General features: G+C 45.4%; 2 protein-coding genes across 2 annotated transcripts; both read left to right on the top strand.

Moving 5' to 3' along the window:
- Window positions 1–7,149: 7,149 nt before the first annotated feature.
- On the top strand, window positions 7,150–10,726 carry LOC120680812. Its single transcript, XM_039962366.1, has 3 exons — window positions 7,150–7,674; window positions 8,787–9,013; window positions 9,878–10,726. Exons 1-3 carry the CDS (start codon window positions 7,152–7,154, stop codon window positions 10,466–10,468), a joined length of 1,341 nt encoding a protein of 446 aa, XP_039818300.1. The 5' UTR covers window positions 7,150–7,151; the 3' UTR covers window positions 10,469–10,726.
- A 327-nt stretch (window positions 10,727–11,053) lies between these two features.
- On the top strand, window positions 11,054–11,862 carry LOC120681408 (ABC transporter G family member 5-like). The gene is made up of 2 exons (XM_039962892.1): window positions 11,054–11,479; window positions 11,544–11,862. Exons 1-2 carry the CDS (start codon window positions 11,094–11,096, stop codon window positions 11,860–11,862), a joined length of 705 nt encoding a protein of 234 aa, XP_039818826.1. The 5' UTR covers window positions 11,054–11,093.
- Window positions 11,863–14,888: the final 3,026 nt, after the last annotated feature.

Consider the following 14,888-nt stretch of genomic DNA (forward strand, 5'->3'; position numbering starts at 1 on the left):
CAGGCGTTCCGCGTGTATGACCAACCATCTGTAATCATGGAAGACATCCATTAGATACATATTTCTCGCTTCCAAAATCAATGGTACATGCAATGATCATACATTTGGATAAAACAAAATTAGCAAAAATGTAACTAGATGCGGTGTAGCACAATATGCACAATACATAACTGCGCAACCCACCAAACTCAGAACAGGCCAGCTGTTAGATAGCTTCATGCTCCATCGTATTGATACTCAATGCTAAGAGCAAGGGTAAAGAAAATAATCTAGCAATTCACTCTTCAGCGCCATGTGCTATGTTGCTAAACAACAGAGATCATAGAAGGGGTTGGACTAAAATTTAGTCTCACAGATTCAACATGCTAACATTTGATGAGCACATATGCCACAAAAATTTGCAACCTCTTGTATTCATCAAACGGCGTGAAGATGCACAAATAAAGAGATTTGCTAAGTAGAAAGATTATGATTTCCAAACTGGTAGTCGCTACTTATATTACATCCAAAGCAGCCTTGTTCTTACAACCTAACATCGCTTAACCTTACCACGTATAATACAACAAGTGGTACTCCTCCCTAAGGCTATTTTACAATAACATCTTCCCTATATACATATGCTACAACAAGAGAACACAACTAGCTAGGACAAGTCTAAGTCGCCTAGAAGTCGTCGAGGTTGCCCACAGAAGAGGCGCTGCCGGAAGAAGAGTCGTCCGGCTGAGGGTTAGGCTCAGCAAGTGCGTGCTCTGAATCTAAGTCAGATACTCCCTCAATCTCCTCTGGGTCCTCCTCTGCTGCTGCCGGCTCAGCTGGGGCATCTAGTTGCTCCTGGAGCATACCAACATGTGCTAAAGCATCAGCCCAATCTGCTTGCAGCTCATTCACCTGCGCCTGAAGAAAACCGATAACTGTGTTGCGCTGCTCTATCTCAGCACCATACTCCATAGCCTGATGCTCAAACTGTGCAATAGCAGTGTCCCTCCCAGCAACGGCATCCTGAAGTCCCCCAATCTGAATATCCTTCAGACGAAGGCCTCGCTGAAAACTCTGGGCCAAGTCTATCACCTGGTCCATGTGTCGCTGCTGAAGTATCTGGTAGTGAGACTGGGCATTCATATATCTGACTACTGCCTCGATAGTCTCATCCGCTACATCACCAATCAAGTGCCCAAAGTGTGTGACCCTGAACAGCCACTCTGCATTGCCCGCACTGACTGCTGGAAACAAACCAATAGGATATGCTGCTACCTCCTCAGGATGGTGCTCACAAAAAGTGGTGATAGCATTGAGAGCTGCTTTCTCAAACGCATCCACAAGACGATACCCAATCACCTCGATCTCAATCGATGGCCACTCCAAGGTGGGGTGCTGAGGAATGGTCATCTTAACTCTGTTCTTCTTAATTCCATCCTCCGAAAACTGGCGTCCCGTGTACTGGGGTGGATCTGGGTAGTGGAAGATACGAAGTGAATCCCAAAGAATCCTCGGAAAACCCTCCCAGTACAGACAATCGGTATGAGCATTTCCCTCCTCATCCCAAAAGATCTGGGAACAAGTCGCCATCTGAATCAAAAAGGATTCAAATGTGAGTAATACAATTATCTCAAGACTTCTCAAATAAAGCTTTAAGAAGACTGCGGTAAAATAAATGTGATTCTAATTCACAAGATGATATGATTCCAAACTCAAAGAATAATAAACCACAATCGGTACTGGTTCATCATTTGAGATTCTAAGGAATGAAAAGATCCTTATAACAACAAGATGGGGCTTAGGAGGAAGGCATGACTCGAAACCATATTTTTCATCTAAGGAAACCTAAGCATTTTACTAATATGCTACTAACATCAGAGTTTCACTCACTCATGTTTTAAGCACACTAACACTTATCTTATAAGGATTCATACTAGAAATTCCTTAACAAGCTCATGTAGCAACTTCAAGTACTAGGAACAAATCAAACATCAACTAGATATGCATGCACGTCCTGTTCGTTCCTCACAAGATAAACAATTGCCAACTATCGTTGGGCTTACGTGGTTAGCATGGTGGCATACATAAATACGGCTCTCCCTATATAGCTAGTCGATACATTCTAACCGTTCTTATCTTATCGAATCGTGGTTAGCGTACCTGCAGAAAATTGACAAAACATATATATATCCAATGAACCTTTCATGCCAGCACCCATGAAAGCGTTCCCAAACATTACCGCTCACTATAGAAGCGGCAGCCATACAATTTCCGCCGTATGGCCAACGTTAACATACGCTACTTAGTGGCGTATTCACGAGTCCCTTTACTCCCAATATAGTCGACCGAGATCGGTATATTGGCAGCAGCTCAAGTAAGTCACTGCTTGAGCGCAGCGTTCGGTTCGCATCGCCGACGGGAAGGTCAGACTCCCTCAGCTGACTGAGTACACTTTACTCCCAATATAATCAACTAATAGTCGGTATATTGGAAGCACCTCAAGTAAGCCACTGCTTGAGGGCAGCGTTCGGCTCGCATCACCGACGGGAAGGTCAGACTCCCTCAGCTGACTGAGGATCCTTACCATCTTACCTCACGTAGGTGCGTCGTTACAAGAATTAAGAGTTGCTTGTGAGTATGGTTTGACAAAATATAAAGTGCTGGAAGTCAGATAACATAAACCATACAAAAATAACCACCTAGTAATTCCCATAAATTCCCTAGGACTTTACGTTCTAAACACAACTCTTAACGAATCCAACGTAGTTTTCCGAAATTCTTTATGGTTCCAATTTTATATGGAAAGCGATTTTTAAGGTTCCAACACCTCCGATGTATGCTTGCAGCTCTGATGCCAGCTGTGGCAGAACCGCCTAAATTATCCCGGCTCAAGTGCGTAAACCATCACCATAAAGGCAACATTAGCTTAAACGCACTTCAGACGGAACAATTTTTGGTCTGTCGGGTAACGTCCCGATACAACCACCGATTCTCGGATCGAACAAGCATACCCCGCACGAAGGCGAGTCCAGAGATATTACAACCACAATTTTACAACACAGGCATATTAAAGATTACAAACCAGTTCAAAAGATTATTACAAAACCAACTTAAGTAAAACAGTTATACAAAACATAAGTTTAGAATCCGAGTTTAAAACAGCGGAAGATAAAACACGATAACTACAACACGTCGCAAAGGTATACCGAGCTAGCCCAAGCCTGGTATCACTCGTCATAGTCATTGCCGGCCGAAGACGTATCCCATTCTACGGACCAGCCAGGAGGCAACGAGCAAGGATAGGTTAAGCTAGCGATCTGATCCTCAAAACTCATACCTGAAAAAGGGTTTCAACAGCAAGGCTGAGTATTCTAATACTCAGCAAGACTTAACCGACAACGGGTAAAAGTAGCCCACCTTAGCTAGACTATGCAAGGCTTTGTAAGGCTCTGGTTTTCCTTTGCTGAAAAGCAATAAAGAGTAGGTCCTTACTTTCAAGTTTTAGCTTCAAGATTCTAATTGATTAACCATTCTATGTAAGCATCTACTAACCAAACATGGTGGAACTTCTAAGCAAGCATCAAGATTAATAAGAATATTGTTGCTCTTATTACTCTGTGTGGCAAAGAGATCAAGCAGTCTCATTTCATCGTGAGAGGCGGACGATTCTGAATCGAAATTCAACCTTGCAAGGGTAACCTAGCACACACGTCTGGAATACCGTCGGGTCATTCCCAAACAACCGTTAACCTTTCTTTCCGGCTTGTGGATAGTGCCACTCTCCCCGACTACAGGGCTCCAAGGCCGAACCTTGTCCCTAGAAGTCGTAGTGTTGCGCAACATAAAATAAAACCTATCCCTACTGAGAGAGTGGGAGGTATATCCACTCCCCGGTCCAATCGGCTACTAGGCTTGCCGCGTACCATATTTACGGCATGTGACTAGTACTTTCAAAAAACTTAACCAGCACTACCACACACCGCGACCTTAGCAAGTTCATCAACACAGACGGGGTCTCACATAGGACATGATATCGACACAACCCCGTCCGTCGTCCTTATATTGATAACAGAAAGTAAACAAGCAATTCCTATATAGCTCGCGAGTGACAGGCAATCACTCGACTTTTACCGTTCCTATAAGCTTAGCAGATAGTCGAACTTAGGTCTAGTGTTCAGTACATAGGTTCCTAGGATCATGCATCTAGGGTTTCAATTCAAATCCTAAGAACTGTAAATGCACAAGTAAGTAATAACAGTAAATGATAATAATTTGAAATATAGGTTATGTCCGGGGCTTGCCTTCTCGGTAGTTGCTAACTATTTCAGCGCTAGGCTCTTCCGAACTTTGGTTCGGGGCTTCAGTTAGTTCCGCAGTGTTCACTTGAGCTTCGAGATCACCTCCGTCAGATTCCGGAATCAACTCGTACGTCCCGTCTGACAAAGTAGTCGTATCTATATGTAATGCAAGAACAACATTATAAACAAACATGGGCAATCGTTTATAGAGTAGTTAAATAACAAATTTAACTACACAAGGCATCATGATCAACAGCACAAAAGAAGTTAACTAACTTCACAAAATGAGTGGTGGTGATTTTCCTATACAAGTAAGTCATGGTTTGTAAATAAATTAACAAATCAGAGTACAAACAGTAATAAAATCTACCAAAATTACTCTAAACAGAACATGAACAAAGTAATCTACCCTGTAAAAATCATGCCAAGACATTTAACCATTTAAACACAACAAATCATTTACTACGATAACATCTAGAACAAGCAAGAATTACACAGGTCAAACTAAAGAAGATCAGAAGCTCAAAATTTAAAATGAGATCTACACAGGGATGATCTAGCTACTGTGAATTTTTCATGATTTTATCTACATAGAATTTATTCTGAGAAAATAAACAAAACAGACATCAGTTTAACAAAAATCAATTTTAACTACTGATCTAGCCATGAACTAAGGCTCAAACTTCCTGGACAAGCTAACATACTGCAGAAGAACACTCAGGAATATTTTCATGATTTATTAAGAACAGAAACTATTTACCATGAATAAAGTCTATTAAACAAAGATTAAATCAAATAAATAGCTACAACAAGGAACTGATCATGAAATTTTTATAGTAAAGCTAGTGTAACAAGAGTAAACTACCACCAAAATTTCAAAGCAATACAAGCTTTCAAGCATCAGATAAGAAAAAGATTAAAGAACAAGTAGTTATACACCTAGTAACACAAAACAACATCTACAGCAAAAACTTGCAACTAAGGCCTAACATATTCTGGTTCTACTGCATAGAGCTCTTCAAGAGGATTCCAAAACATCAAGATTTGCTATTTTACGAATTTTCTACGAATTGATCTAGAATTTCAAAGTTCACTGAAAATATTACAAAGCAGCCCCTACTGGCACTATTCATCTGAGTCTATGCCTATGCAAATAACCCCCTGGGTTTTCTTTCCTTTCAACCCGAGGTCCCTGGGCCGGGTCAGAGAGGGGAGGCGGCGGTTGACCGGCCGTTTCCCGGCGAGGGGCTCACCGGCGGCGAGAGGGGAGGGGTGCGTGAGCTTCACGGGTGCAAGGCGCACCTCTGGGTGGCCTAGGGTTGCGCGGAGGGGCTCGGAAGCGGCGGCTCGGCGGAGCAGGGCGGGTCGGCGGCGGAGGCAAGCGACGGCGAGGGTGCTCCGGTGAGGTTCAGGCGAGGGGAAGTGGCCTGGGAGCTGCGCGAGGTCGAGGCGGTGCTAAAGGTGGGGGCTGTAGGGGTGGAGCGGGTCTGGAGTGGCGGCTCCGCGGCGGGGTGAAGCTCACCAGCGTTCGGGGTGAGCGGCGGCGGCGTTCTGGGGCGTGGGGTTAGGGAACTGGCGAAAAGAGGAGGGGAATAGAGCGCGGGGCTTCTTGTAGTGCTCAGGCGCGCGAAAGATCGAGAGCTGGGCCTCGGGTTTGGGCTCTCCACGGCGGCGTCGCGGTGGCGGCCGCCGGGGAGGTTCTGGGCTCGGCGGGGGCGCGTGGCGAGGGGTGGGGGCTCCAGCGCGAGGCAACAGGAGGGGGAGGAGCTCGCCGGCGACGCGTGGGAGCCAGCGCACGGCGAATTGATGGCCGGGAAAGCCGGGAAGGCGTCGGCGGGCGGCGCTGTCGGTGGCCGGCGGCGAGAAGCAGAGCAGAGAGGGGGAGATGGTCATAAGGGCGATTTTGCAATTTCAAAAGTTCCAGGGACCTTTCTGTAAATAAGCAATAACTTTTGAACTAAAGCTCAAATGAAAAAGTGTCCAACATGAAAGTTGTTCAACTTTTCAAGATCTACAACTTTGATGTTGTGCAAAAATTTATTTGACCAAAGATTCAAGAGCTAAAATTAAAATCATTGAAGGGATTTTGAAATCTAGGAAATTTGTCTTTTTTCAACGTAAATTCACTACAAACATAGACTTACAAGCAAAATTGGTTGCCATGCAATAAATGCACTGAAATTTTGCACAAACACCCTCCATAAAAGCTATAAACACAATTAACTATATAAAGGACCTTGCATAAAATCATAATTACACATATAACCTTTCATAATTACAAAAAGATCCTTTTTAAGTAATTCAAGCACATGATGCATAGCAAACCTACACCATTACTGTGCAGGCACCTAATTAAAATACTGTGTAAACACCCGGGGTGTTACAATTATACTCTATAATAACATGAAATTTATACAAAAATTCCTCTTTACCCTTATCTTCTTCCCCTTCTAAATTTCTCAACAGTTGTTATTACTAAAAAAATATTTAGTCAATGCAAGCAAATTAGTATAGTGGTATGAGCATCAATGAATTTAGGAACTGAATATCACAAGTGTTAAATTTAAAGCATAGAATTTTATTTATCCATATATCCCAATGTATTGCGGGCACATGAAGGGTGGAAATTGAGGAGGGGAAGAAAAAGCTAAGGGTAAAAAGGGATGTTTTGCATTTATCTTATATTATTAAGTATAAAATCAACATAAGGATGGGTATGATTATAAAATGAAAGTTGAGGGACCATATTGGCCAATTTGAAAGTTGAGGGACGAATTTGACTTTTAAAATAAAGCTGAGGGACTAAAATGACTATTTTGCCGTTCGATTAGGGATTTCTAAATGGGTTTCTAAATTGTGTTAGTGGTTTCTAAGCAGATGGAGTTGGACACGGAAGAGGTTGGGCCTGGGCCTGTTCTGACCCTTTATTTTGGAAGGAAGGAAGGGGGGAGGTGGAGGAGGCAGGGTAAAGTTTACTCACGCCGCATCGACCACCTAGGTTTCCTACAGAGAGAACAGCGCGGCGAGGATTCCAATCGATCGGCGGCGATGGTCGACGTGGTTGAATCGAATCGATCGATGATGGTGGACGTTGTTGAGTCGAATCGATCGGCTGCTGCGGAAGAGAAGAGGGAGGCGGAGGCCAAGGCGGCAGAGGTGGCTTTTCGAAGGGAGAGGTGGAGGAAGCAAGGTGAAGTTTACTCACGCATAGACCACCTAGGGTTTGAATCGAATCTATTGGCTGCTGCGGAAGAGAAGAGGGAGGTGGAGACCAAGGCGGCAGAGGTGGATTTTGAAGAAGAAGAGGGGGGCGACTCCTTGTACGCCGCCCAGACTAGCAGATTCAGGGATACCTGGATCAGTCTATATTCCCGCTACTTCGGTCACTTCGAAGACACGAGTGAGTTGTTTTTATTCTCCTCGATCCGATCCATGGAAGGGATCTGTCGTTGATTTGATACCTCGATCTGTATCCATCTATCCTAGCACTGTTTCTTCAGATTAGCAATAAATATGAATGTTTGCCTGCATCACTTGCCCAGGGCCGTCTCGCAAAAAATATGGGCCCTCTGCTAAACTTTAGGCCCCAATCTAAAGTTCAATATATAGTAATTTTTATACTTTAAATTGTGGTATAGCCACTTCAGATACTTATATATGTTGCTTGAATACATTTCCAAAATCAACTCAGTTGCCCTTATTCGTCTTCTTTTCTTTTCATGCTTTTCATAACCAGTCATAATTTCTATTTCAACTTCGGAAGACATGATTTAAAATAAGGATGCACAAATAGAGAAAAAAAATAGAATTAGCAAGGCCACAAAGGTTTACAAAGTACTGACATGATTACTAGTACCCCGATCCAACCAATCCCATTTGATCAATTTGATGCATATTAAGGTGTTAGGACAAACGAGATAGAGAGAAGAAAACGAGGTATAAATATGAGATTGGGATTTGGGGATGATTCATGGTCCAACAGGATCTTACTTGGGGCAAATCACTGATTAATTGGTGATTGCAGAAGGATAATCAGGTGTACAAATGTTAAGAGATGATTTGCATGTGGCAAAAAAGAAGTGGAAGAGATTTCAGGGAGTAGAAGGAAAATCTGTGTATGTTTCTCAAGGAAGCTCCATGGAAAACTTCAGTGACCTGGTCTTTGTGCTAGAGCTACCAATACTGATTGGTATTACCGACTAATCGCTGGGGTCCTGTATTTTTGGGGCACTGTGCAGTGCGCAGTGTGCAGGTGCGCCGGTGGCACGTGCCCAGGGATGGGCCTGCTCTTGCCTCCTTTGAATTTGACATTGATGAGATATGTTTCAAGTTTGTGAAGAGGTTCCAATCGTAACCATTATATGTGCTATGTGCTAGGATCAGAACTTGATAGATCAAAAGTGATAATTGAGACACCATTTTTAATTATTGTCCCTGCTGAGCTCCTTCTTAACTCAGTAGAGTATAAATTTACTTGCAGCTTAACTTAATTTCGAATCTATCTACTTGCAGCCAAGATCCCTAACATGCGTTTCACGTACAAGAAACCTGATCTGTATCAGTCTTGTGCGCCATCCACTACACTGCAGATCTTTTCAATCAAAGTTGCAAGGATAAGGGGGAGTTTACAGTGGCCGCTCCATGTGTTTGGCATGGTTGCCGTACGCGATGTAGTTGATCACAATCGCAATATGATCTTTGACTGCCCGAGAGAAAGCTGCCAAATCCTTACCCAAGAGGTTTGTATCATTTCATACCAGTGATTCACTCCCTTGATTGTTGCTTCTTGCTTTGCCTCCTGACGAAGAAATCATAGTTTCCCACCAACTTCCCTGTCTGCCCGAAGTGTTGTCATTACTCAATACCAAGCCAGCATGCTTAGAGTTCATCACCATGCTACCGTTCCTCTGCACTAAACTATCTTATTCGATCCATTTAATTCCACCAGGAACCAGCTTTTGATATGAAGAAGAAAGCACGTTATACATTGTGATCATTTTTTTAGTTCATTTTTAAAATTTACACTGCCTCAACAATACCAATTTGCGAACTCCTAAGATTTGGTCAAATGTCTGTGGGTTTGATAATAAGAGAAGCAAATAACTATTTACTAATCAAGCTGGCACTCTTATTAGATTGAACTAAGTACTTTCATGACACATTTGGAGTTCCATAGCACATGGAGCACATGCATGTTGTGTTACCTAATAGGGAGCCTCTGGCTAGGAAGTTTTCTTTCAAACTTGTACATGCTCTCTGGCTTACTCCCCTCCTTCCCAATCTGTTGGAAACAAATAAGATATGTCTGAGTTAAATATTTAATTGTGGCTGACATATATTCTGAGTTATTTTAAAAATGTTTCGACCTTGTTTGCTAGGCAAAAATCTCATGAATGGGCACATGAATGATTTATGCACACGGTAAATGGGCTGTTTTTTGTTTGTCAATAATGCACGTCAAACTAATAATTTTATGGCGTCTTTTCTGTTGCGGACTCATATGTGTTTGCAATGTTGATTTTGTAATGTTGTGTATTGTTTGTTATGCTGGTAACCTCATAATTCAAGTTTACTTAGTATCTATTTGATGGTGCTGCATATAGGTTCCATATTTGAAGCTGACAGGTCCTACGCGTGCTGTTGTATTGGTGGATCCTGTGACCTTTGAGGTTGATCTGAAAGTTAAGGGCACTACCCAAGCTGAGGATGAATGTTTGAGCTTTCTAGCAGTACGTCACATCAACTTTACATCACTTCAGTCAAAACTCATTGAAAATGATTACGCAAGCAAGCTTAGCACGTTGGAGTTTGAAATTGGCCACATCGTTTATTCGGTTGAGGCAACTATATTCGTGAGAGTCAGGACAGGGTCATGGCCATCTGGTTTCCGTGCCCAAATTGCTGCCCGCACAGCCAGCATAGGCAAGGCAGAAGTCATCCTACTTGATTCTGGGGATGATAGAGTCCATGTTGCTTGTGATGGCAGTATCAGGCTTTCACGATGTGTCGCATCAGTCGAGATTACTGGAAAGTTGGAGGTTTGTGTGAAGGCCGGCCGAGGTGAGGAAATTGTCGTGGGCAAGAAAAAGGTATTCAAGCCTAAGAAGGATGGTGCAAGCCATGGCACTCTTGGTGTTGGCTTCTGCACATTGGATATTACTGTTGCTTGGTCCATTGTTTCAGTAAACATGTGAAGTTGCTAATGTATCTGTTGCTAATGTAATTTGGAACGGTGGGAGTATATCTTGCATCTCAAATCTATCTATCTAGAATAACCAAAACGACATATAGTTTGGAACGGTGGGGGTGCTTGTACTTTATCATTTCAAATTATTTTACTTTCTGTCATGTATATTGCCATGCTGAATTTACACACACATATAACATTGTGTTGGCAGCAGCTGTATCATGTGCTCTCTCCTAGCTGGCAATATGAATTCTGTTCACTTTTATTTTGGTTAAAAGAAAAGTCTTTCATAGGAACCTAGCGCTTGCCTAGCAAATTTTAGAATGGGCTATGGAAGAAATGAATTGCGTGGTCGCGATTAGCAGGGCCTCGCCCCTGAACAAACATTTACCAGCCAGCCACCTCCAAACCACCGTGGCTGAACAGAGGATAAGCAATTCAACAAAGAACGCATGAATTGAGAGGATGGGGAAAATGAAGAGACTGACAACAGGCAATCTTTTTTTTTTTTGAGATTGACAACAGATAATCACTTACACGAGGGGCCAGATTGTCAGCGGTAAAAAGAAAATAAAAATCCTCACATACATAGGGCGCTGCATCAGACGGATAAAAATGACAAATCAAAATGCATGCTGGTGGCGGGGCTGGCGCTGGGCTCCATCTTCTACGACCTCGGCGAGGACAAGGTGGCGGAGCGCGTGGGCCTCTTCGCCTTCCTGCTCACCTTCCTGCTGTCGTCCACGACGGAGGCGCTGCCAATCTTCCTGCAGGAGCGCGAGATCCTGGCCAAGGAGACGTCGTCGGGGGCGTACCGCGTGTCGTCGTACGCGGTGGCCAACGCGCTGGTGTTCCTGCCCTTCCAGCTGGCGCTCGCCGTGGTGTTCGCGGCGCCGGTGTACTGGCTGGCGGGGCTGCGGCGCACGGCGGCGGCGTTCGGCTACTTCCTGCTGGTGGCGTGGCTCATCCTGTACACGGCCAACTCGGTGGTGGTCGGCGGCGCCGGACTTCGTGGTGGGCAACGCGGCGATCCAGGGGGTCAGGGGCTCCTTCTTCCTCTTCTCGGGCTACTTCATCGCCAGGTCGGCCATGCCGGGGTGTTGGGTGTTCATGCACTACCTGTCGCTCTTCAAGTGGCCGTTCGAGGCGCTGCTGGTGAACGAGTTCGCCGGCGGCGGGAGGTGCGCGGTGCGGCTGCTGGGCGCCTGCGTGGCGACGGGGGACGAGGTGCTGCGGCGCGAGGGGCTCGGCGAGGAGTGCAGGTGGCGCAACGTGGGGGTCATGGTGGCCTTCATGGCGGTCTACAGGGTGCTGGGCTACGCCGTGCTCAGGGTCAGGTGCAAGTGCAGCAGAGCCAGAGGGGGCATGGCCAATTCAAAAGCCGCTAGTGTGATTGACTGATCAAATTCAAATGTGCTAGCCGCGCCAGACGATGTATAACAGTGGAAAGCACAAACAAGCTCTGCGAACTGAAACACTTGGAGGGGAACAGCAGTCACCACTAAGCTCATGTAGAGCAGCAGAACCGTATAGTAGACGACTACAAGTTTGACATACCACAAAACTAATTCTCACCTAACAAATGTAGGAACATGTTTACATGCCAAAGAGTTATGTTGATCAACGACAGTAAACCAGCAATATCTAACAATTACCATCATCATTTTCATCAGCATCTTGCAACAAAGCTAAACAGCTATGCTCAATGTAGCAACACCGACAAATTGAAAAGCTTTCTCCATAATCTTTCTTGCATGCAAGCTCTTACAAAAAAAAAAGAAACAGGAGAGGTTATGAAGCGGAAGCAGAAGTCTCTACTCAGAATTTAACCAAAACACAAACAGGCGCAGTCATCCTCCTCTTCCCATCCCTTCTCTGCCTCTGCCTCTTCCTCTTCCTCCTCCTGCTCCTCCTCCCCTTCCTCCACCTCCTGCTGCTTGCTGCGGTCCCGGTCCCCTTCCTCCTCCTCCTCCTCCTCTGCCTCCTCCCCTTCCTCCTGGTGCTGCTTCTTGCTGCAGTCCCGGTCCCCTTCCTCCTCCTCTGCCTCCTCCCCTTCCTCCTGGTGCTGCTGCTTGCTGCAGTCCCGGTCCCCTTCCTCCTGCTCTGCCTCCTCCCCTTCCTCCCGGTGCTGCTGCTTGCTGCAGTCCCGGTCCCCTTCCTCCTCCTCTGCCTCTTCCCCTTCCTCCTCGCCCCATACCTCCTCCTAGCGCAACTGGCTCAACAAAATTAGGATCAGTGAAGTTGGTGCTTGCACCTTGCTTCTTAGAGCGCTTCTCCAAATCATCTGGTTCGATGATTTCAATCTCTTGAAGCTTGCACAATAGAAGCTCCCCATCTGGTCCAATCAGATCATTCAAAGTCATGGTTGGAAAGTGGTGGGACAAGAAATCGGCTGTCCGTGGCAGTGCACTATCTAGGGTCATTCTTCCCTGCTTCCTCATCTTCAGCACTTCGTTGGAAATTTTCCCCCATGAGTGGAGCAGGTTCCACAGCCTAAGGTTGAGAGGGGTTGTGTAGTCAGGCCCTTGAAGTGCGGTGTGTGCAGCATTGTAGACCGATCTTAATCTTAGAGCCTCGCAAAAAATGTAGATAATACTGGCCACCGCCAACCCCAGATCCTGTTTCAAGGCATGAGACATTCCTCTCACCTCTCTGGTTGTCACGTTGTCTTTGGTTGTCTCATGAATATAGACTTCATCTTCGAAGCCCGCCAACATGTAGAAGAGGTCCACCATTGCATCGGGGCCTGGGAGATTACTGAATTTGACATGGTTAAGTCAATGTACTTCAATAGAAGAATGGTTGCGGACAAAGATCAAGTTGTCTTACCTCTTGCTTGGGTGAGCCGAATTGATTCCCATCTTCACTGCATTCATGAAGTCTGGATCCCCGTTTTGACGGATTATATCATCAAATATGAAGCAGGTGCCCCAATCCTCTTGCATAGACCCATCGGGCAGCATAGTCACCACTGCGCGGCGAAAGCCGGCGAAATACTGGTTTGTATCACGGAACAAAAGCAGCACCTTGCGTGTGATGTCATTTGGGGTGTGCAGCACGATCCCATGGTGGCTGATACGGGATGAACCGGTGGTAGGAATACTGAACGGATTCGCAAGGGGGGAACTGGTATAAGCCGATCCCCGAGCAGCACTGGGGCCATGAACCTGGCACGACGAAGGCGCAGCTCCTGGGAGGTGACCAAATCAGCAGCAGCGTTGCTAACATTGAAATCTAGCGTGGGGATATCCTGCACAATTAGACATCATGTGTAGTAAAATTAGCAGTATTAGAAGACAATGAGCAGTTTCTTTTTTGTTGCTGAGTCCCACAATGATACACCATGTGTAGCAAAATTAGCAGCATTTAGAAGACAATGAGCAGTTTCTTTTTTGTTGCTGAGTCCCACAATGAGCAGCAACATGTCTGCCTTGATGCAAACAAGTTCCGCAACCGAGGGTTTTCCTTGGTGCAAACATATTACGACAGTGCTGCCATTTACAAATAAGTTCGTGACAGCTTACCTCGAAGCGGGTCTGCCTTGGCGCAAACAAGTTCCGCAACTGAGGGTATGGCAGCGCTAGTAGTGCCTCCATGCCACAGCAGCAAGCAGTACCTCGCACCTGTAACAAAGATGACATATTAGCAAGATTTTTTAGAATCATCCCATAATCATGAATGTAGGACTGTTGGTAGCAATAAAATTGCAGCTAGAAGCCTAGCAAAGATGATGATCAATGAAACCGAGCCCACATCATCGAACGATGATAATGCAAACATGCCCTGAAAGTAGAAAGCTGCACAATGGTTCAGTTCATTTCACCAATCAAACCAAATGCCAAACTAGCGCCAGCACCAAAAATCGGCAATATTTCCAATGAAGAAGATGCAAGCACACAGCCCTCTCTGGAATTTACTTTGGCAACCCCAGAAAAGACTTCTACTTTCTGGGAAATGGCTTGGGAATACTACAACATTGGAGAGGGATGGGCCGTTACCTGACGCGACAAGGAGAGCCGATGCAGTAGGAGGAGCTTCGCGCCTGGGCGACGTTCTTGCGCAGCTGCGGCCAAAGGCGACTCCTTTGCGGCCGGGTGAGGGGACGACGGCTCGTCGGATCTGCAGAGGAACAAGGTGCATTTGGAAGCCGTGATGAGGCAGATAAACATTACAGCAGAAACGACTGGAGAGGAAGAGGTACCTACTACCTAGGAAGAATCTGAATTTGAGACAGGAGGCAGGATCTAAAAGCCCCAGGGATCGGAGGACGGAGGAGACTTCACGGCAACCGGATCTAGACGAGCTCCTCCTCCTCCTCCTCCTCCTCCTCCATCTGCGCAAAGAGTAGGCGTTGCTCATGAAACCCGCGCCAGATGATGTAAAGACTTCATTTTTTTACCTGCAGGTGGCCAGTCTGGTGATCACCG

Source organism: Panicum virgatum, chromosome 7N (genome assembly GCF_016808335.1).
Source record: "Panicum virgatum strain AP13 chromosome 7N, P.virgatum_v5, whole genome shotgun sequence".
NCBI classification, from domain to species: domain Eukaryota; kingdom Viridiplantae; phylum Streptophyta; class Magnoliopsida; order Poales; family Poaceae; genus Panicum; species Panicum virgatum.